Source organism: Aspergillus uvarum (genome assembly GCF_003184745.1).
Source record: "Aspergillus uvarum CBS 121591 unplaced genomic scaffold BO82scaffold_19, whole genome shotgun sequence".
Taxonomy (NCBI): domain Eukaryota; kingdom Fungi; phylum Ascomycota; class Eurotiomycetes; order Eurotiales; family Aspergillaceae; genus Aspergillus; species Aspergillus uvarum.
The window spans coordinates 424,771-446,697 of NW_020291316.1; the positions used below are offsets into that span (position 1 = coordinate 424,771).

Consider the following 21,927-nt stretch of genomic DNA (forward strand, 5'->3'; position numbering starts at 1 on the left):
CGGCGTGGAAAATGAACGATCTGTGTATGTGTATGTGTGTGTGTGTGTATGTGTGTGTGCCTGTACCTGTATGTATAAACAGGATCACTGATAATCAAGTACAATACTTAAAAACAGGCTTCTATCACAATACCCGGATTATCCTTTCAGCAGAGGAGAGTAATCCCACACTAATTGACATGAGGGTGGAAACGACTCTTATACACAGTTAGATATAGGTTCTTAGCCCCAGCGGAACCAGACCCGGAGCGAGGGGACTCCTACCTACACTCCTTCCTGTGTTGCGAGGGTTGCGGTTCTGTCTTCAGTGGTGCAGACACTAACTTACTGCTCGCTGGAAGGTTCCAGACCTTTTCTTTTGATATACGAATTGCACATCGGAAATGATCCTTAAGAGGGTTTCTTGAGCAGGAGTATGGGTGAAATCAGGATCAATCATGTTGGGCATCTGATATCCAGCCTAAGGATTATAGACAACAGACTAGACACATAGACCAGACAGTAAGACAGGACAAGACAGCAAGATAAATCAAGACGAGGGTATAAAGATACCAACATTCAGAAAAGATCGACAAGAACCGGAACCAGAAAGAGTAAAGCATTCTATGTCAGTCGTACAGAAAGGAAACTTCATTATGCTGGAAAATCTCCCCGGAGAAGACTGCAGCAGCAGCAGCAGCGGCAGCACAAATTGATCTCTCGGGGGCAATTCGCAACGGACGTGCTTTTGTTGGAAAGTGTGAAAAAGTCGAACAAACAAACTGTACTTGTTGAGGTTGTAAATGCGTATCAAGATATCGGCGATAATCATTTCATAGAGAAAGCAAAAAAAAAAAAGTCCTAATTCATATCGGACCGTCCCCTTACCCCAGTTCCCGGCATTAAACCTTGCCCTTTTTCCCCTTCCTCCTCGCTGTCAAATACTGACCACCTGGATATTCTCCTCGTAACCTAAATTCATCTTCTGTTTCCACGGAATCCGCCACTACCACGGAATCCACCACCGCGGCCACCACGACCACCACCGCCGCGACCACCACCGCCGCGACCACCACCGCCACGACCACCACCGTTGGGTCGACCGCGACCATCCCGGCGCTTCTCAATGCGGCCACCACTGCTGGGGCCGTGGGACTTGGGCACACCCAGACCACGACGCCCGGGGCCGGGCCGCGAGCTGGTCGCGGCCGCGACGGCGGCAGTGTCATCCTCATCCAGGTCCATGTCGTCGTTGCCACCCTTCTTCTTCTGCGACTGCGCCATCCGGAGCTTACCGCGCTGACCGCGGCGGACGGCGTCGGGACCGCTGACGGCCTGGACGTAGGCGTTGATGCCGCTCTCCCCGCCGTTGTTGTCATCCAAGGCGGTGGAAACATCCCCCTTGTCATCGTCGTCACCCAGAAGGAGACGGCCGTCGGGGCCGAACTTGGCGTTCCGCTTCTTCCGGGATCCAGGGCCCGTGTTGAGGAAGCGCACGCTGGGTTTCGTGGTCGAGATGCTGGCCAGGGCATCGGGGGCGAGCAGGTCGAGCGGGTTGTCCTCGGGTGAGAGCTCGCGGATGTACTGCTCGCTCTGCTTGGATTTCCGGCCGTTGTTGTTGTTGTTCTGATTGCCGCGACCGCGACCGCGGGCGTGGGTGCCACCTTCCTCATCGACGTCGATCTCGCTAGCGTCGTCGTCCGAGTCGGAGAAATCAGAGTCGTACACAGCCTTGTCGAATGCGTTGCTGTAGGTGCGGCCGCCCTTGGCGTTGTTGTCGGCCCCACCGGCAGCACCGGCGTTCTCCTCGTCCTCGTCCTCGTCACCTTGCTCGCCCTCCTTTCTCTTCTTCTTGCGGCGCTCGCGCTGCTTCCGGATGTTGACCACCAACTTGCGGTCGGCCTCGCCAACCAGCTCCTCGATGGGGGCGGCGCCGAAGCGGCGGATCAGGCGGTCAAGGATACCCTTGACCTTGCTGCGGAGACGACCCTTGTGCTCCTTACTCCAGACCATCAGGTTGGGGACCAGGCTGCTCAGGCGCGCGCGGAGATCCTCATCGGACAGAACCACAACCGCGACCTTTACAAAGCCCAGGACGGACCGGACGATCTCGCGGTTGTTGCTGGTAAGGAAGAGCTCCACGGTCTGCACAAGATCAGTGCTCATGGCACCAGAGAGCTGAGTGTGGAAGTCGAAAAACAGGCGGGACAGCGCCGTGACGGATGCGGCAACCATGTGAGGTGAGCTACCGGCCAGACCAGCAGAAACCATGGTGAAGAACTCCTCAATGGTGGCGGGGGCGTCGGGGGCGTTGTCGGGCATGTGAGGCACAAGGGAGTTGCGGATGACGGTGCCGGCCGGGTTGCGTTCCGAGTCGATCGTTCTCTGTGCAAGGTGGATGAGCAGGTCGAAGGAAGCAGTTCTGGTCTTCTCGTTGCTCTCCTTGCAACCCAGAACGACCTCAGAGAGAACAGCGGGGATGAAGTGCAAGTCGGAAGTGGGCAGATAGGTGATAAGCTCATGAACAGCCAGCATGCGGTCGCGGCGGGCAGACGACGGGGTCTTGTCGGCGGTAGACAGGATCAGGGTCTGAAGCTCACCACTCCGCTCTTGGAGCGCGGCTTTGCCAGCATCCGTCGTAGCAAGACGGGGGATGAGCTTATAGGCCTTCTTGATCAATTGCTGATCACCTGTTTGTCCGTTAAGAATGGCCGCAGCCATGGCAAACAAGCTGGCAAAGCTGGAACGCGGCAGGTAGATGGACATGGCAATCACGAGATCGATCAGAGTGTGGGAGGTAGGGGGCATCTTGTTGCCAGAGCTGGGCTGCTGGGTACCCTGCTTGGCTTCTTCCTGCTCGGAAACCACGGAGGATTCGAGCATAGACGCAACACGCGCAAAGGTTTCATTGAGCTCCTGGGAGATTGTCAGTAGATTGATCATGATTGTTCGAGATATGTTCGCTTTACCTTCTCGGGGGTGATGCTCAGATAAGCATTGATACACTGAAGAATGAAGCCTCTGTAATGGGGAAGAGTCTGGCTGTAGACGTTGAACAGAACCGCCAACAAGTTGCTGGCGAAGCCGGCCAGATGAGCGATGTTCTTGGCAGCCATTTCCTTGGTGATTCTGCGCTGAAGAATCAAGTCATCGCCCTCCTCCTCGAGGGACAAGATGGCCTGATTGGACTCAACCAAGTTCTGCAGACCGCGACAAATGTCAACACGCAGCTCCGTCTGCTTGTAGAGGACGTTGGAAAGAAGCTCAGCAAAGCTCTGGTCGAACGACTCGATCAAGTCCAGAGGAAGCTCACAGTAACCGGGCAGGATAGCCCAAGTCTGCTGAACCAGGGTCTCGAAGATCTTCATCTCCACATCCTTCTCGGCAGAGCTGTAAGCCATGACCTTCTGGTACAGAGCTTCACTCAGAGGAACAAACTCGGAGCGGAAGTGAGAAAGGTTGGTGTTAGTGACATTGTCACGCAGAACAGGGAGGAACCAGACACGGCCGGGCTGGCCGGGCTTCTGGGTGATGATGTTCAGAGGCAGGATCTCCAAGACCGCCGCGGGACCCATGGCCTCAATAGCACTACCCAGAACATTATCCGCCTCCTTCTTTCCGTGGAACGACTCGTTGGTGCGGAGCTCACCGATCGTCTTGACAATGTCATCGAGGAAGGGGCTTGAGCGCCACTTGAAGCTGTCGAACATGGCTGCGCAAACATTGAACACTTCCGCCCAGGCGGCCTGATATTTCACCGAGAGAAGGTCCATAGCAGCCTTCGCCAGCTTCTCGAGTGTCTTCTCGTCGTAGACCGAGGGCTCGATGATCACGTTCTTGGGAATGCAGTTTGCCAGGAACGAGACCAAGCACTCTGATGCGGACACACGAATGTTGCGCGAGGGGGAGGCAAGGTAGCCGGAGATCATGTTGAACAAGGCAGGGAGCTTCTCGAAAGTATCCTCGGGGCTGGTCTGCGCGGACACATCGTACCCGCGCGACAAGACGGCGATCCAGGGAGGCAGCAGCTGCGAGTCGTTCTGTGCGGGCTTGAGGTCGGTGATCGCCTCGAGCAGGCGAGGAAGCTTGGAGGACGAGAAGTCGTTGGCCATGCTGGAAAAGATGACCTCGAAGACCTCGAAGGCGCCCATGGTGATATACTCGTTGGTCGACCGGGAGGCGTTCATCAGGAGCTCGCACAGCGGCTCAATCTTCTTGCTCGGCCAGCCGCCTGAAGCGACGGCAATCGTCTTGACAAGTTGCAGGGAGTGGATGACGAGAGGGTCGTGGTTGTCCCGGTTCTGGGGGTCGTTGCGACCACGCTTCGCCTTGGCAGCCGCCGCGATGCTATCGCCCAGAGTGCGCATAGCAGTCTCTGCGCACATGTCGGCAGCCGGGTGGTCCAAGGAGGGGCTGGGGGGAGGGGTCTTAAGGACCTTGATCAGAGCATCCTGGGCACGTCTCCGGACCTTAGGGCGGTGATCGACCGACAAGCTCAGCAAGCCAGCCATGGCCCGACGGGGGCTGATTTGAGTGTGTGGGAGTTGCCATGCCGCGACATCTTGGGCAACGAGGAGAGACTCAAGACAGCCGATCGACGGACGGAGGAGCGGGGCTTCGACTTCGGGCAGGGAGAGGGCCGGCGCGAGACTGGTCAAGATATGGGAGAACTTGGAACGAAGAATTGGCGCAGGGACGTATGTAGTGGTGATGTCGAGCAGATACACAACGGAAGTAGCGAGGTCCTTGTTGACAATGCCTTGGGTAGCGGAGATCGACTGGCCAAGGAGCGCCAACAGCGCGGCGAAATAAGCTGTGGCAGAGAAATCGGCTTTCTGATCGCGGAGTGTGTCTTCAACTGCAGAGAGCACTACGGCCGTCTAGGAAGAATGGTTGTCATGGTCAATAACGTTTTGTGGCGAGGAAGGATAGATTACTTCCAGATCTTGAAGCCGAAGAGATGGAGAATTTGACGCTGGACTTACATGTTGCTGGTTCTGCAGCTTGGGAGACTTGATCTTCTCCAGCTTCTCCGCCAAGGTCGCCATGGTGAAACGATCGACCGACAGGCAGTTGAGAAGACGGTCAGAGGATCAGGGTTGGATTGGGAGGAGGGGGAGGGTTGAAAGAAGTCGGTGGATGCGGAGTTTTTTTTTGTGGTCCGGCGGCGGGATCTTTGGAAAGGTGAAAAAAAGGTACGGGCGGTTCTTGGCGCCGTTTATCGATAGAGCGCGATAACAGATTCTCAGCGGAGAAGAAAGAGACTTGATCGCTATTTACTGAGGATTGTGGACTTCTCATCGCTGTCTGCTAGACATTGTTTTCTATAGTAGTCTGTTCATTTGTCATCAACTGGCGCGAATCCAGTCCTAGCCTAAATGAATATTAGTCCTAGCCACCGCCCCATTCCTTCTTTACACCCTGGAAAATTGAATGGGAAGAGCAAAGAAAACAGGAATAGATAGAAGTTCTAATAAGACATGAGAATCATCATAACATGACCATCATCCACACTGGCCGACCGGAATCAGAGACGATAGCGTGTGCTCTCGTTCGGTCTTCACCACACACACGCACATAAGGTTCACCGTCCAGCCAATTATCCTCAAATCCAGCACATCTCTCGTTCCAATGGAGAGATCAACCAGCTCTCACAGCCCCTGGGAGAGCCCTCCGCCAGCCCTATGCCTTCCACACAGATATCGCAATCGCCGCCCGGGTAAGGGATCAGCGGCAAAGCGACCTGTCTCCCCGCAACGGTCCCCTGGAGGGCAGCTAGGGTTTGCAACAGGCCACAAGTCAACCGGCAGCCAAGCTCCCACATCCCGCCCCTCGGAATCCAACCGTATGTTTTGCTCTCATCTCTGGCAAACAGCATGGCCGACGCAAGCCACCATCCGATCCAATGCGATGGAAATGGTGGTGGGGGTTCAGGGCAAGTCTCTAGAATAAGATCTCCCCGCTGTGTTCTGGCTCGAATCCCAGGGTCTGTAACTTGCCGTGTCGCTTCTTGTCGTTGGATTTGCGCTTGGTCTCCTCTTGCTTCTTTAATTCGAACACTTCCTGGAACGACGCTCGTTGGAGGTGAGGGGGCACATCGTCTTCTTTGTCGAGGTCCTGCGGCGATCAAATCTCGGGTTAGTCACAAGCTCTTAGACGCAAAACATCAACCAGTCTAGCATCCCCAAGCAAGTAGAGAAAGGAGGCGTACAATCTCTCCGAGAAGCAATACGTTCTCGCCACGGACAAGGAAGATCCCGCGCGGGATATCGGCGTACAGATTCCCCGAGTAGAGGCGCTCGATGGTGTCTTGGAGAACGAGGTTGGCTGCATAAGAGGGGCAATCAGATTGTCACGTTCCCAAATCGCAAAGCAAGCAAAAGGCTTTCCGCAAGCGAGTCACCCGTGCCTTGCTCCGGCATAGCATGTGAAGGCATACCGAACTGATCCCAACTCCTCAAGACGCCAATCAACTTCCTTCCGTCACGCAAGACCAAAACAAGCTTCTCTGCCGTAAGTGTCAGCCCTCGTCCGCCCAGATCCAAACACCCCTTCCCCAGCTCCAGCGGCGAGAGCCCGAGTCGCGGGCGGGCATCACGTACTGTCGGTCAAATCCAATAATTGAGCCGCGGTCGTGAACATCTGCGGCGGCAGCTGCGGGGGACCATGCGTCATGGGACCGAGGGTGTTGTTGTTCTGGGGCGGGAATCCCTGCGGCGCATTGCCCTGGGGACCGCCGCCGGGGGTTTCGTTGATCGAGAGACGTTCCATTGTTTGTCTGAATCTTCACACCGAGATGATGTGAGGGAAAGTATTGATGGGTGGGAATTGGAGTGGCAGTTTAATGAGGGCCGTGTCAATTGCGCGGGGTTCGCTCAACGTCGGAGATGCGGGCGCAATGTGAATAATCAATTATATGTGCACAGACTCAGTAAGAAGCGGCTATGAAGCTCTCATTCTGCGCTAGGGAAGCAATCTCCAGCGTTGGGGCTTTTGGGGTGGGATGGAGAGCATACAGCACTGCATCGGCGAAGTTGTTGGTGCGAACGGAAGGAGGTGTTTGTTCTGTTTGTTTCGGTGCAGTCGTCATTCTAGATGTGGAGTCCAGAGTACAGTAGTACATTGTTTCGAGCTCTATCAAGACATGGTCACTCGGATTTGAAGCCCAAAAATGGAGCTCACGCTAGTATATGTTCCGAAGAGCACATTCGTGGACTTCTGAGCTGAAATTACATATGATTGCTTCAGGTACTATGTGTGTGGCCCGCCGTATCGTTGCAGGTTTTCTACGCTTGTATGCGATACGCACTACATGTTTAATCCTCACATGATTGAACATCATGTCAAGGCCCCGCTACGAACGACCGGCATATACTTCTGCTGAGGGAACAAAACTCGATCTGTTTCAGCTGACAGCATGACAACTAACCCGGCTTGACAACAAGACTCGGCGCGACCCAAGACCACAGTACGCTAAAGACAAGACATGAGAGAACAGCCAAGGGAAACATTTACAGAAGCGCTCAAAGCAAGGCAGGATTCATGAACCCTGGTCAGAAAAGCCGAGTGCGAGGACATGAGAAAAGCCCAATGGTCGCCTCATCAACCCACTCTACACACCTAATCGGGTTCAAACCACACTCACCCCTCGCCGCTGTCCGCGCATCCGCTCCTCTCGGCGCCGACTATACGGTGCGCAGTACGGCTCGTCGGACGAGCCGATATTCGCCCGGACCGATTCGTGCGACTGGTGGTACGCCGGGCTCGACGGCGACGGGGGCAGTTGCATCGCCTTGAACTGGTCCACGCTGATGATCCGCAGCCCATAGAGGTACTGCATCAGCTCGAAGTCGGGCCGGCTGCCGGCGAGGGATTGGCCCTGCTGGTAGTGGGCCGAATCCACGTGGTGGAGCAGAGCGTCCCAGGCCCCCAACTCGGCCGTGTCATGGAATCTTGCCCTTTCTCCGGTGCAGAGGGGGCAGCGGGCCGTCTTGGGCGGCGCATGGGTTCGGAAATGGCTTAGGACGTGGGTTCGCCAGCCTTGCGCATTGTCGAATGCGGTGTGGCAGTCGAGGATGTGGAATAGGCAGAGGTAGGGAAAGTGGCGATCGTGACTGTCCTCGCGAGCCGGGACGATGAGAGCCCCCGTTCCATCGTCTTCCAAGAGCGCATAGCCTGGAAGATCGGATGCCCACCGCGTGTCAAGGGACATGTCGGATGAGGATGCTGAGTCGGATGCGGTGTTATTCAACAGGGACGGAACGGCCGACATGGTGTCCCAGTGTACGTCTCTTTCGTTTTGTCTGACTAGGATCTTCTGTGGTGTACCTATCTCCGGTGCACCAAAACTCGAATAAGGAGAAGAGTATGGGTGGCCTAGCCGATGAAAAGCTTTCGGGTGGCCACCGAGGTGCGCTGGAAGCCCTCCTGAACGGAAAGCTGGGGTTACGCTATCCTATTCTGCGAGCAGAGGTTGACAAGCAGTCTTGTTCTCGCCACATAGTTGTTAGCCTTGAGATTGGGATCAAAAAGCAAAGTTCTTGCAGTTCGTCTGGCAGGGGAGGTGGGGAGTGGGTTCGATCATATAGTTGGCCGCCGCGCGGTCGCCCAAGGCGGGGTCGCAACCAAAGTGAAGCGCACACATTCAGATCGGGAAGCAAAAGATGTGAGAGGAGGAGGAGGAGGAGGAGGGTTGCAATCATCTTTGGGCCTACCTTTGACACCTCAACTAATTCCAAACTCCCTGTTACATCAACCCCAACATATTTCGTTGTAGTAGCCGTGGACGATTGTCGCATGGTTCAACATGGTAGACCTCCTAGTTAGGAGCTTCGGTCTCTGTTCGGCAAGAAAAGCGGGGAGGGGAAGGAATAGGTCAGTCAATCAGCTAGTCAGTCAGTCAAATCAACCTGAGCCTTCCGGACATTGGAAGTAGTTCAGGTAGTAAATAGAGCATGCAGTACTTAACCGACGACAAACAAGTCAACAGGTACAGTACATCGATCGTCAGGGCTTACTGGTAGTCGCGGAAGTACAATACAGTACCCCCTCCTTCATAGGGCCAAGTCACCCGGGCCCTGGATAAGGTGGGTGCAGCGAATGTGCTACATGAACGTGATGGCACAAACCTGCATTCTGCTTATTTAGTCTTGGTCATGGGAACAGTGGGCTCCGGTGCATTTTTTAAGGATCCCGGTGAAGAAAGCCAGGATGTCTTTGCCAAGGGGAGAATGAATTGCATCATCAGCAGCAGCAGCAGCATCGTAATGATCTCTAGTCCGTAGCTGGCTGGGCTTGAGATGCTGGACAACAGGTTTTTTATCTGTACACCTGATACTCATAAACATACTTCCCTTAAGCCTTTTAAAGTCTAGCTGTGGCTCCACTGTACTATACCCGAACAGGAGGGCGTATATCACCCTATAGACAACAAGAAATATAGGTCTTTTAGTTCACTATATGTGTACTTTTGTTACCCTCACCACCTTCACGGCCTTTACCATCATATAAGGGTTGCAGTTAGTACTATCTGGTTGTTCAGCGGTACCCAGTGCAGTTGAAAAAGCAGCAGGAGGTAAAGTTAAATGAGATCAGTCATCGGCGGGAAGGCGCCGAAGCACCTCCAGGCTCAGCTGGCAGTCACTGTAACCCTTGTTGAGCGCATCTGATCTAATCAACCATGATTCTTTGCTGATCAAGTTGTCTGCCTGCCTACAATCTTGCGCAGTGTACTTCGTAATCACCCTGCCTTGGCGACCGAACCATACCTCCCACGAGAGTGACTAAATCTAGATGTTCCTTAGTATTCGTCTTGCAAACCTCGCCCTCCCAACCAAAGGCAGTCCCTATACAGCATCGAAGATCTTACCATTGAATCACCGATAGAGTACCCAGCATTGACCCAAGCTTCGGCAAGGCTGTGGTGACTCTTGAGCTTGGTTGATTGAGTTGATTGTTCAATTGTCGGCATCTTTGTATACAGTTTCATTACACGTCCACGTCACCGTGTCTTAAGCATCGATGAAGTCATGCTGGTCATGCAACAACCTCACATCAGGATCTCGCATACTACCGAGGCATACTATGAGCTTCACCAAAGATTGACATCCATCCCAGCAGGTCCGATCGACCAGTAATCGGCCAATGGACACAAGTCATAATCACCACTTTGACTACACATCTGGTCGTTGGCCTATCAATGAGGCGCACCAACTCAAAACGCGCTATATCAGCTTCAACGTGCCAGCGCTACAGCGTATCGCCGGCCAACTGCTGGAAAGCCCGATGTGTGCGAATGGATAAGATGCCCGAGGGGCTTTTCAACAGGACGTTCTCTTTACAGATGGAGAATGGTAGGGAGATTTTGGCGAGAGTTCCGAACCCGAACACCGGCCATGCCCATTATGTTGTGGCCAGTGAAGTCGCAACGCTTGACTTTGTACGTGGTGCCCATTCCCAGTTTCTGTGCTGTAGTATTCCTAATATACAAGAACCCCTATTGAAAGCTTCGAACTGTTCTCCAGATACCAGTCCCCCGTGTTCTCTCGTGGAGCTCGTTCCTGCAGGTGAACCCAGTCGGTGCTGAATACATCCTGATGGAAAGGGTGCAAGGTCAGCGACTAAGCGATGTTTGGGATGAGATGTCCGAAGCTCAACACTTTAGGCTTATTAAGAGCTTAGTGGAAATTGGACGGAAGTTGGTGAACGCAAAGTTCACCTTGCATGGCAGCCTATACTATCGAGATACGTTTTTACAGGGAAGAAGTATTGCTGCCCTGGGAACAGCAGATCAAGAAAGCTAATCTAAACTTGTTCTTGGTCCGACAACGCAGCGTCCTTTTTAAGAAGACGAGGACCGAGGATTGGAGATCGACAAGGGGCCTTGTGAGTGTAGTGTTGTTATCTCTATCCAGGGATCGAGTACTGAACTGGTGAGACAGGGGAGACGGCTTAGGAGTATTTCGCAGCTATCGCAAACCGTGAGATATCACGGATACGAAACGTACATGACAGGTCCAGCGATGTCACTGTACCTGGGAGGAAAGCGCTACAAAGGCGTGATGATCATATACAGTTCCTTGAGCAAATTTCTAACGGTGCTTCCTTACCTTCTACTACTAAAAGAAGTTTTTACCCCGGTCCTTTTGCACTCTGACCTTCATCACCATAATATTTTCGGCGATATGTCCGATCCTAAAATATCCAGTATAACTGACTGGCAAACTGTCCACACCGCCCCATTGTTTATACCAGCGAAGTTTCCTTCAATCTTCGACTGCGGTGATACATACCTATGGGGAGCCGTCCAACCCCGGCTACCTAAAGATTTTAAAACTCTCTTGCCGGCCGTAAAAAAGCAAGCGGAAGACCAGCTTGACCGGCTCAGAGTGAAAAAGTTCTACAAGCTGGCTTCCCGGAAGTTCAACCCGGCTCTTGTCGATGCCATGGACAAGATGAGAGATAATAGTGACCCTACCACTTTCATATTCCACATTATCGGACGCTCCTCCGAAGACGGCCTATTGCCGTTGAAGAAGCTGTTAATCCAGGTGTTTGAGAAATGGGACCGCATCATGGAACGCCGAGGCTCGACGCAAGCGTGTCCCATTTCGTTCTCGCGGACCGAGATCGAGGAGAGTCGGCAGCAAGTCGAAGCCTGGGCCGCCGCGTTCGAGGAATTCGAGAGTCTGCGGGCGGACCTTCTTGGGGATGATGGCTGGGTCTCTCACGATGACTACGAGGAGGCTATGAGCAGGTGGGCGAAGAACAAGGCGACTTTGGAGAGCTTACGGGAGCGATTGGAGACCTTGATCTGATATCTGCTGCACCCTGAAGCTCCAAGTTGAGATCTCTCTTGCATTTCCCAATTTAATCCAGCACCACGCAGGAGTCACAGATAGATCGAATACCACTCATGTACTGTACAACCCCCTCTCCCCCCTTTCTATCCATCAAGTTTACCAGGTCATAGGGGTCAGGATTTCAAATAAGATTAAGTCTTATGCTCAGAGCAACATCACCAGTGCCTTACCCAACCTACAATCTACGACTCTGTCACAGAAAGCAGGACTTGACACCCTGTAAAGGAGCAGTACCCGCATCGGATCAGCAGACCTGCTTTACGGGTAAAACAGTAGTAAAAACATGTATGCAGTGCATATGAGCGTTGCGCAAGGATTTCCCGTCCAACAAAAGCTCCGAATGTTATGTGGACCGTTCAAATCCTACTATGGGAGATCATCGAGAAGATAAGTAGTTGTCAAATGGTTATGTATGAGATAGAAGAAAAAAGAGGGAGTATATGATGAAACCCATCTGTAGTACAGTACAAGTGATCAACTTACTTGGAAATGACATAACCAGACCTAGTTAGTCGGTTACTGCGTACTAACCAGTCTATTTTGGCACCACACGACCGAGATAACGAGGTCGGCTGAGCTGCTTGCTGTAGGTAGTGGACTTATACCCTCCGGTAGGTGCAGTACCTACGATAGTACCTCGTAGTCGTTGATTACTTGCGCCAAGAGCCAATCCCAGCCCGAGCGCATATCTTTAGGCGCCGTTGCTACTAACTTGGAATCTTCGGTCATTAGCCCTCCTCCCTGAGGTAGGTCATCATCCAGCCTTCAGGTACAGTACACCTCCTTGATGATTGACATGCCAATCGGGGATCACGCGGTCGCTTCCCATGGCCTATCCTGACACGGGCCAGACCTTTCCAGGCTCTCAAGGTCTCCTTTCTCAATCCCAAAACCGGTTTCGCAGGTGTTACGAAGCCTACAGAAATACCAGAGAATTGTACTGGGGGTTACTGAAGGAGATTAAAGTAGCTAGTGATATAAGCTGTTTCCAATTAAGGTTGATGTATATTGTTAGGTTGTAATCCCTCTCGTCCTGCTCGAGGTGGTCTATAGCGGAGATAGCAAGAATGAAAGAATAGAAGTCAGGTCTATCAGTATAACCCAGAAGGGAAAGGCGGGAAACAATCGGAAGCAAGAATGGTAAGTCGGTATATTTCGTCCTCGTGGACAGAAGAGGCCACGAAGGACGGGAGCCGAGCGGCGAACCCCGCTGCTCGGGTTTGGAGATAGGAGATAGGAGATGTTCCGAGAGGAGAGGGGGAATTGCGACCAGGAGATCAGACACTGAAGTGAGAATCAGAAGGGACAGAAAACGATTCACAAGATATCCCATCCATCTATTGGTAGTGACGCCTCGCAAAAGAGTACAAAGAAGTGTATAAGAGCCATGAATCCAAAGCAATGTAAAGATAATGAAAAAAACCACCCAACCAACTGACACCGATGATGCCCATGAACCATTGTAAATGCACAAGTCTATGTGGTCGTAGCACGCATGAAAATATAATGCTTTTTGTCGGAATCCAAGTTTACAAACCCAAATGTATCGGCACAAAGGTCGATTTAAAAGGCACGATCAGCCAGATCACCGCCCGCGACAGAGTTGGCGGTGGACGAGGTGACCGACGAAAACCCACTGCCAGGATTCAACATATCCTGGACCGCCACTTTCGGTACCTGGGGAACAGGTAGCTTGCGCTGTGTGCCATCGGGTTTGGACATGATATCGGTGATGCTCGGACCGTGACTTTGACTGGGGCTGTAGTAACTGGGACCCTCCGGTTGTGGCTCCATGGGTGCCAGGGCGGGGGTGTGATGAAGCGACAAATGACGGATTGAGGGAAGGTGCAAATCGCTCGATCCCAAAGGTCTCAGCCGCGGAGAGTGGGCGGGGGTTGCCAAAGGCGTGTGGTCGGGTGTAGGTGAAAGTGAGTCATGCGAAAAAGTGGGCGAGGATGGAGCGGTCGAGTTGGGCGAATTGGGCCTGGAACGCTTCACACGATGCGAATAGCTATCGTCTTCTTCATGCGAATGCGACCGGCTCATGTTATGCGTGATCGCGTAAGCCGAGAGAGAAGGCAAACGACCGCTGCCGTGGTGGCGGGAACTGCTGAACAAGTGGTGGCTGCGAGGGCCGGCATGGAAGCTGAAGTGGTCGTCGCGCTCGACCTGCGAGGCAGCTGTGGCGAGGAGGTTGATGTCCATGCCAGAAGATGCCCGCTCGGTATTGCGGGCATAAGGCCCCAAGTTGGAGCGCATGTGGTTGGCATAGTTGGAGAAAGAGTGAGGAGGGGAAATGTCGGGAGAGCCAACTTGCGACACGGGCGCAGAGCGAGTCATAGGCTTGCTGGGAGGGGGCATCAGGGCCCCTGCATTGTTGGGCATCGCATTCTCCTGACCAGCTGCAGCCGCGGCAGCCGCAGCGAGATGCTGCGCCTTGTTGCTGCGCCTCGAGTTGGGGTTGTTGTGAATTCGCGAGTGGCGAGTGAGTTCATCGGAGCGACTGAATCGCTTGGTGCAGCCAGGGAACTGGCACGCGTGGGGCTTCTCGCCCGTGTGGGTGCGGATATGTCTCGTTTGGTGCTCCAGGCGGTGGAAGGCACGATCACACAGCGGGCACTTGTACGGCCGAGGGAGATCTTGGCGCACTTCTTCGGTCGCAGGACGGCTACCCTTCATCAGAGGAGGGAGGAGACTGACGGACGAAGCCATACTGGAAGTGGATTGAGCGCTGGACGGAGTAGAAGGACCCTTCGAGCTATCCACGGGGGTGGCAGGTGAGGACGGAGTAGACTCAGTCGAATTGCTCTGCGGGTTCAGCAGATTGGAGAAATCCACTGAAGAGGCCGAGGGCGGCATGTGAAGCTTTCTTGATACGGGGAGAGGGGGAGTGAGAGGTAGAACAGAGCCGGAATTTGAAAACCCGTGCGGAAGGGATGAGCAGCCGAGGCGATAGGCCGTGTGTCGCGACCAGGGGGGGGGGGGGGGGAGAACAAGGAGCTTATATCGGCGAGTCGATCACCACCCGCTAGTATAAACCACCCAGGCCTAGCGTTGCCGAGAAAAGGTTGAGCAGTGGAAGGAAGTCGCAAGGAATGATACAGTCCTTGTGACGCGACAGGGCTTGAGTAGGTACGATCTTGATCAGCGTTGGCTAACTCGACTCAAGACACTTCTGGACAATGTGCTCGGATTTCCAATAGGCAAGAGTGCGGAATGTGGTGGGTGAGGAGGAGGATGATGATGATAGTGATGATGATAGTGTGGTGGCAGGCCGGAATCGGAAATGAACCCCGGTGCAGAATGGCGAGCCGAGAAAGGCGAATGTTGGAATTGGTGAGTCTCGAAGAGGAGGGGAAAGAGGCAGAAATCTGGAGAAAGGGATCTGGGGAGGAGGTGATATAAGAAAGGAGAACCGGAAGAGTGAGAAGGAGGAATGGAGGGGAAGAAGAAAGAAACGGAGCTCGGGGGAGGGGAGGAGGAAGGGAGAGTCGTAGAGGGGTGGGTTTATCGGAATCGGAGGACAAGAAGGGGAAGAATGGGTAAGAGTGGAAAAATGGGCAAAGAGAAAAAAAAAAAAAGAGTGAAAAAAATGTAGTGTGGGGATAAACATCGGGGGGGCAAAAAAAGCAGGCTCTGGAGGCTAGTTGAATGAAAAGGGAAATAAGAACGTGCTTTCCGACCAAACCTGATCGGCTGCTGTCCTTAAAGAGGATTCAACCGGTCACTCTTACGAGCCTGATGTACCTTCTTCCAATGTTTTTTTTTTACGGAGTACATATCGGACGAATAGAATTTCAATACGATGGTCCTTGATCTGACATTAGTGTCTCAATACCATGAATAGGCTGTGTTTCTTATTGTTCGTACATGGTTTATAAGCAATCAATTGATATTCAAGTCTTCAATACGTTGCCTATCTCGGGCCTCTTCCGTCGCCTGATTTTCGGACCACGCACGGTGTGTTAGAGAAGAAAAGAAAATCCACTATGACCAACCGGGAAGGGAGACGCTCAGAACAAGTGAGGGCAACAAAAAGAGTAAGAAAGGAGGAGAGAAAAAGGCAGAGAGAGAGAAAAAAAAAAAAAAAAAAAAAGAAAAAGAAAAAGAATGTGGGGCTAAACTAGAGTCGATAGAGATTACGGAGTAGAAACTGGAACTGCAGAAGTGGCTGTGTGGCCTGGAGAAGTGCGTGCCCGGTATTGTCGGGTGTTGGACCGTTGGTATGGAGTAAGTTCCAGTAGTACTGAGGTAAGGTAAAGCAAAGCAAAACAAAGCAAAGCACTACAGCAAAGCTCAGCTCAGCTCCTTTTCCGTATGGTAAATGTAAAAGGTGAACTGAACTGAACCTCTCAGTCTTCCACCCCTTCTAATCTACAATCATAAACCGGCTATCGCGGATGACCTCCGGGGGAAATGAATGAGTGTATTGTATGATAAGATATCATTGTTGTTGGTAAAGGGCCCCCCCTCCTCTGCCACCACACCACCACCACCGCAATCATAATTATCCTTCCCCCTCCCTCACGACTCTTGCTCTTCACCATCCGGGGCAAAAGGATCTGGTGGTGATCAAAGGGAGCTCGATTACGTGATTGTGTTCCGCAAGTCGGATAATGCACACACATGGATAGCTAGCTATTCAGCCAACCTTTCTTTCTCATGTGATAGCTACACACTATTGACCTGAAAAAGGTGGGTGCATCCCCTATCGCCCACCATGAATAGACTTCTGGGAGGGTAGGATGCTGTATTGGAACTCAACCAGTTCTCTGCGTGATACGGTCAGATGGTGGGGGAATGGGGGGGGAGTTGAGTAAAATGTAGAATATCCCCAATCAACCCCCCAAACTCGCCGCCCCCGTCCCCCATCAATCCGCCCCTCATCCCCAAGGGTCCCTTCCCCAGATGATGCCATCCTGTGGTGATGAGATGAGAGTCGATGATGAAAAGATGAAGTGATTGGCGCTTACGAAGGGGGATCATCCAGTATTTCTTTTCCCTAGGGAGGGTTTGCCATTTGTTCGATTACAGTACGTATTTCTTTCTTTGGGTTTTTGCTTTGTGTTTTGGGTTTTCTGTTGGCAAACCCTTTCCAGTTTCCCTTAACTAGGAAGTCCGGGGCATACCCGGGGGAGAGATGAAAACAAAAAAAAAAGAAAAAGAAAAAGAAAAAGAAAAAGAAAAAGAAAAAGAAAAAGAATTGTTCGACAGATCTTCAGAACCGCCCAGTCCAGACCAGCTGATCGACCGACATTCAGGCGAGGGTTGGTTGACTGAGAATCTTAAGATAAGCAAGTCCATACCTAGTACTAGCCAAGCTGGGGTGACGGTCTGGGGTCGAATGAAGGTTTCCCAATGACATCTCTCCGTGACGGAAGCGGTGATCATGCCAAAAGGCCAGGGCTGGGCAGGGCAGAAGCGGTACGCGGAGTCAAAAAGTCATACGATGGGCGAGATCCAATACATCATCATCATCATCATCATCCTCATCCTCATCCTCATCCTCATCCTCATCCTCATCGGTGAGGAAAAGGGGGGGGGTTTTTGATGAGGCTGTTGGATTGTTGGCGACGGCAGCCACAGGGCGAATTGAATTGGAAAGGGCGACGAAAAAGAGCCGGGATGACATGCCATGCGGGTAAATGGCGAACGAGCGGCCATCCGTCGGCATTTCCTTATTATTATTATTATTGTGGGGGAAAATGAAAAATAAAGCCAGCATTGCATCAGACAACAACCATGGATGGCATGGCTCATCAGCCTTTCTTTCCTTTCCCCCATGAGTCAGAACCGCGGACGAGGCGACACATACAACCCCCACAAACTCAGCTGCCTGCGGATTTTACTCATATTAACGAGTGTTGATTCGACTAGAGTACGGGGAAGGCTACACACTCTTTTTTTTTACCCTCTCCTTCTCAGCTCTCCTAGTGCTGAAGGCGCCTAGAACTAGGCAGGTAGGCAGGCAGGCATGAATGATGGCTGCGACGTGGGTGATGCGCAGCGAAGGTATGCGCTAAATCATGTGGTCGGCGCACACAGACAGGGTCGACGAGAATCGCATCGCAATCGCAATCGCACATCATATCTACTCTGTATGCATTCTATGCGGTGGAGTAGTCAATATACAGTATGATATCCTTAATTAACCGACTGTCAAGCTTCGCAGGTGCGATTAACCCGTTTGTGACGCGCACTTCCCCCCATGTCGTCGGAATCGAGGCCTCTCACCATCCCCTGGCCTAGCGCTTACTATTCCCACCGCATCGGAGGGGACCCTGCATCGTTTCATCGGTGCCAGGCGTCTACAGGAGCTTTTCCGCTGGTGATATTGACAGGGGGGGTAAAGGGTAACGACTCAGTACTTCAAGACAAAAAGACTAGGAGTAAATCCAAAGGGGACCGAAAGGCGACTAATCGTTGATCCAACGCAAACTAGAATCAAGTCCGGAAATTGAACTCCGCAATAAATTATCCCCAGGTCCCAGGCCACTTCTAATCTCCCTAAAGCTCTGCCACCGCCGTGGACGGAGTGAATTTCCCCGGACGGGCGAATGAAGGATAATTGGGGGAGGATGGGGGAGGAAGGGGGAGGAGGAGCCTTAGGAGGTTCATCCGACAAGGGAAATCCCCGTGCGGGAACCCTGCTTGCTGAGAGGAGGGGACAGAATTGGGCGTATAATGAACCCGCCACCAATCCAGCTTGACTAATGATATTGTCTGATTGTCGCATGATACTGTTAAGCGACTGAAGGAATAATACCCAAGCGTCCTTCGGGATAAAGTAAGTTACGGGTTTTCGGCAACTCCAGCCAGCCATTAGACAATCCACGAACCACTGATGTACGGTGCAATCTCTGCTCAAGGTCCTGGTGGTGGTAAAAGCAATCACATGTCACCAGACGATGATAGATCTTATCTTCATGCTTCTCGACGCAATCGCCGGCTGATTGTTTCCGTCCTCGCACAAGCGTATGGTTCTTGGTATGCAAGGGTCAATGGGCCTCTGGGACCAGCATCTGAGAAAGGAATGTAGGCATTTACGTACTCTCTTGATTACACTCATATCAGTTGTGATCTATGACGAAAGGACAGGTTGAAGGGCCGAAAAGTCAAAAGTGACTATGCTCAGCAAACCCATTAGAATTCGTAATTAGGATGAATATCCGGGAAATCGGAACACATCCATGCACCAAGCCGTCTGGGCAGTTCTGTAGATCGCAGATAGCCCCAACCCCGAGGGAAGAGAAGGGAGGGGGGTGCAACCCCAAATTGGTCCACTAGAATGAATATCACAGTCACATTGCCGCAGGAGAACGTGTTTCTGAAAACGCCTGTCCATTGACCTTTTGACGATTTGAAAATACCAGATGCACTGTATGTAATTTATCCTCTTCGAGCAGGCTACAACGATAGCCCAACCCACTTAACTTACCTAGAGCGCCTAGTAAATTCTCTTAACGCCGATGTGAGCTTATCGCTGGGATCGCAAGACCGATGTTACGTAGGGCAAGGGCAAGGGCAAGGAGGTGGTCGGTCGAGCCGACGGAGAAAAGCTCCCCGCGGTTGATATCGTGGCCGTGGCGGTTCCCCTGGGTCTGATAGGATAAACTCGGCTGTCTGGTCTGTGATCTGGAACCCACCCCCACGACCCCGCCTGACCTGAAGGTTTATCCGCCTAGAGAGGAAGGAATGGCGACCCGGAAGAATTATGAGTATCATTTGGGGGAAGGCAATAGACTAGATAATGAGATCTGTGAGATAAGGCAGGCAAAAGTACGGAGGTATTGCTCCTACGGGGATGACTAGAATAACAAACACGGGGTCACAGGGCTATCGATTTAGAGTGTATAGAGCAACACTCAATGCGAACATTGATCATCTGCTCGACCTTATCTGGCACAAGAATCTTGCTTCTGTCCTGCTCCGCATCCAAACTTGAGGAAGATGGAGGGGGGAGAAGAGGAGGGGGGGAGGAAGGGATGAGGTGAGAATGAGATCAGCTGCAAAATCTCAGCTGAACGCCCGCTCATCCTTCTCATGGCTGAAATGGCTGATGCCGGGCCGACTGCCGGCGCTTTGCCGGCCAGCAGGACGGACGGCACCAAGTAGGGTAAAGCATGCACTGTGTGGGCTCAGGCTCCAGACTCCCCCGGTGAGTCTGCGACAATCAGCGAAAAGCGAAACCGCACCCCCATCAATTGTTCTCCAGGCTCCAGCTTTGGGTTGGTGGAACAAATGGGGGAGCAGAACTTGGGGATGGTACGCAGGTACGGCACCAAGACTACGTAAGTTGCCCCCCAAACTAGTCGCCGACTTGCTTAAGCTACATATTACCTAGTCAATCACACAATCAATAGTTAGTTGATCCAATACTACCCCATATTGTCAGTTATCGTCGCCATAACGTGCTAAGGAGTATTCCCGCAATTTGCCGAACGGCCATCGGCGGACGAAAATCTTTTCAAAATGAATAGGCCGATACTGTAGAGTCGAATAATTCCATAGGAAAAATACTTGAGTAGGAAAGGTTGTGTGATGTTGTTACGTCCAACAACATTACGTGACTAATGCTAATCTCTATATCAACATAATGACCTTCAACCCTATGAAGTAGGCGCTCTGAGATGGCGAACGGCTAATTCCCCACAGAGATCTAACTCCACCTAAATCTAAGCAACTATACATATTCTTTCAGAGAATAAAAAAAAAGTAAGCAAGGAAAAAAAGCAAAAAAAGAATAAAATATCAGGCGTCGTTGACTCCATGATCTTGTTGCGCCCCGGCACCAGCACATCCCCAAAATGACGGAAGATCTTCCCCGCGATGATCGCGGGATATGATCTACACTCGCATTCGGTAGGTCCTCTATCCGGAAATGGTCATCCCTCTGCAGTGCCCAGTGCCTAGTAGAGTAAAATCTGCTCGAAGGACCCGATGTCGCATGAGTTCGATGGAGTCAATGAGTGGAAGCATTCTAGCGCAGAACAATTAGTCAATTAGTTGCAGATAAACCCTGGCCGGCACCATGGCTGGAAAGTACAGTCCCTACGCCGAAGCACGCCTCGTTTCTGACGCAGAGTGCAAAAACGACGATTGGCGTGTCGCGACTCGCTAAAATGGGTGTGTGAGCTGTTGTCATGCAATCGCTACAGTAACCATCAGCGGCAACCGCCTTAAGCAGGCCGGACAAGGGATGTGGGCAATGTGTTGTATTTTCATGAACCTCTCGACGATCATTACCATGCTAGGTCGGGGAGACTGTTCATGCTTCACTCTCGATACCACGGCCATGTCTGGCCATCAAGAACTTCATCTTCGACTCTATGCATACATCCACATATTCGAAGAAGCTTGTAAGTTCCAGGTTCGCATCCCAAGCGATCATGGACAATTTCCGCGCAAGGAGATGAAGTATGCACAATAGTATACTGCAAAGGCCATCTCTTCAAGGGAAAGGGCGGCAAGACCCTCAATCATGCACTAATCACATCGGCGAGAACAAGATAATCCTGAGTCATTTATAGGACGACTGTAGCACAGCTGGATGCTCACTACAGGCCAATCGACAAGCATATCGTGCATGGCGCCTGCAACCAGGGACTCCTTGACTAGCCGCGCTGTCGCTTTTCGTGTTGCCTGATCCTCTCGGTGTGGGGTTAATCATCATTCTGTATAGTGTCAGACAATTGCGCCAACGCACATGCATGCTCTTATCGTGTTTCATACGCTAAAGATAATTATTCACCTCCTCAATCGGGGTCTGAAATGTCAAGCGAGCTGCATTCAATCTAGTAGTGTCGCTTGCTCATTTACACATTCAGCCATAGCCTATTACATCAGGTTATGGGAGCAAATACGACTGGGGGCACGAAGTAGAGAATGACAATCTGCATTGACCGCGGAAAAGACAATTGTGCAGAATGCATTGATTGCCTCGAGAACAAGACAGACAGTTCGAGACTCTCAAGCTGCATAGTCCTCCTTGGGCTGTTTCACATGTGGAACCCCGTGCTACCTTCAACAACTGCTGAGACCCAAACACGGCATGCTCTCACCCATTGTACGCCAACTACTCCGTAGC

General features: G+C 52.1%; 8 protein-coding genes across 8 annotated transcripts; 1 reads left to right on the forward strand and 7 right to left on the reverse strand.

Moving 5' to 3' along the window:
* Positions 1–957: 957 nt before the first annotated feature.
* BO82DRAFT_280618 (mRNA-binding protein RRP12) lies at positions 958–5,027 on the reverse strand (the record flags this gene model as incomplete). Its single annotated transcript, XM_025631309.1, has 3 exons — positions 958–2,895; positions 2,949–4,859; positions 4,965–5,027. 3 exons carry the CDS (start codon positions 5,025–5,027, stop codon positions 958–960), a joined length of 3,912 nt encoding a protein of 1,303 aa, XP_025493224.1.
* Positions 5,028–5,922: 895 nt separating this feature from the next.
* On the reverse strand, positions 5,923–6,750 carry BO82DRAFT_280703 (U6 snRNA-associated Sm-like protein LSm1; the record flags this gene model as incomplete). Its single annotated transcript, XM_025631314.1, has 4 exons — positions 5,923–6,096; positions 6,191–6,306; positions 6,419–6,487; positions 6,582–6,750. The coding sequence occupies 4 exons, from the start codon at positions 6,748–6,750 to the stop codon at positions 5,923–5,925; spliced, it is 528 nt and encodes a 175-aa protein (XP_025493225.1).
* A 715-nt stretch (positions 6,751–7,465) lies between these two features.
* Positions 7,466–8,712, reverse strand: BO82DRAFT_49904 (uncharacterized protein). The gene is made up of 2 exons (XM_025641267.1): positions 8,701–8,712; positions 7,466–8,470 (listed from the first exon to the last, which is right to left on the reverse strand). The coding sequence occupies exon 2, from the start codon at positions 8,249–8,251 to the stop codon at positions 7,610–7,612; it is 642 nt and encodes a 213-aa protein (XP_025493226.1). The 5' UTR covers positions 8,252–8,470; positions 8,701–8,712; the 3' UTR covers positions 7,466–7,609.
* BO82DRAFT_49886 (uncharacterized protein) lies at positions 8,341–8,947 on the reverse strand. The gene has a single exon (XM_025641266.1). It carries the CDS (start codon positions 8,775–8,777, stop codon positions 8,430–8,432), a length of 348 nt encoding a protein of 115 aa, XP_025493227.1. The 5' UTR covers positions 8,778–8,947; the 3' UTR covers positions 8,341–8,429.
* A 960-nt stretch (positions 8,948–9,907) lies between these two features.
* Positions 9,908–11,795, forward strand: BO82DRAFT_382665 (uncharacterized protein; the record flags this gene model as incomplete). The annotated part of the gene is made up of 5 exons (XM_025637951.1): positions 9,908–10,265; positions 10,306–10,417; positions 10,485–10,743; positions 10,947–11,075; positions 11,107–11,795. Exons 1-5 carry the CDS (start codon positions 10,123–10,125, stop codon positions 11,793–11,795), a joined length of 1,332 nt encoding a protein of 443 aa, XP_025493228.1. The 5' UTR covers positions 9,908–10,122.
* A 1,493-nt stretch (positions 11,796–13,288) lies between these two features.
* On the reverse strand, positions 13,289–14,846 carry BO82DRAFT_49921 (C2H2-type zinc finger protein). Its single transcript, XM_025641269.1, has one exon. It carries the CDS (start codon positions 14,697–14,699, stop codon positions 13,404–13,406), a length of 1,296 nt encoding a protein of 431 aa, XP_025493229.1. The 5' UTR covers positions 14,700–14,846; the 3' UTR covers positions 13,289–13,403.
* Positions 14,847–17,242: 2,396 nt separating this feature from the next.
* On the reverse strand, positions 17,243–17,880 carry BO82DRAFT_49958 (uncharacterized protein). Its single transcript, XM_025641270.1, has one exon. It carries the CDS (start codon positions 17,622–17,624, stop codon positions 17,283–17,285), a length of 342 nt encoding a protein of 113 aa, XP_025493230.1. The 5' UTR covers positions 17,625–17,880; the 3' UTR covers positions 17,243–17,282.
* On the reverse strand, positions 17,357–18,361 carry BO82DRAFT_353336 (uncharacterized protein). The gene is made up of 2 exons (XM_025634928.1): positions 18,005–18,361; positions 17,357–17,938 (listed from the first exon to the last, which is right to left on the reverse strand). The coding sequence occupies exon 2, from the start codon at positions 17,927–17,929 to the stop codon at positions 17,771–17,773; it is 159 nt and encodes a 52-aa protein (XP_025493231.1). The 5' UTR covers positions 17,930–17,938; positions 18,005–18,361; the 3' UTR covers positions 17,357–17,770.
* Positions 18,362–21,927: the final 3,566 nt, after the last annotated feature.

Excerpts from the sequence above, each read along its gene's own strand:
- BO82DRAFT_49921 (XM_025641269.1), bottom strand. The coding sequence starts at position 14,699 with ATGCCGCCCTCGGCCTCTTCAGTGGATTTCTCCAATCTGCTGAACCCG.
- BO82DRAFT_49904 (XM_025641267.1), bottom strand. The coding sequence starts at position 8,251 with ATGTCGGCCGTTCCGTCCCTGTTGAATAACACCGCATCCGACTCAGCA.
- BO82DRAFT_49886 (XM_025641266.1), bottom strand. The coding sequence starts at position 8,777 with ATGCGACAATCGTCCACGGCTACTACAACGAAATATGTTGGGGTTGAT.
- BO82DRAFT_49958 (XM_025641270.1), bottom strand. The coding sequence starts at position 17,624 with ATGGGGGAAAGGAAAGAAAGGCTGATGAGCCATGCCATCCATGGTTGT.
- BO82DRAFT_353336 (XM_025634928.1), bottom strand. The coding sequence starts at position 17,929 with ATGATGTGCGATTGCGATTGCGATGCGATTCTCGTCGACCCTGTCTGT.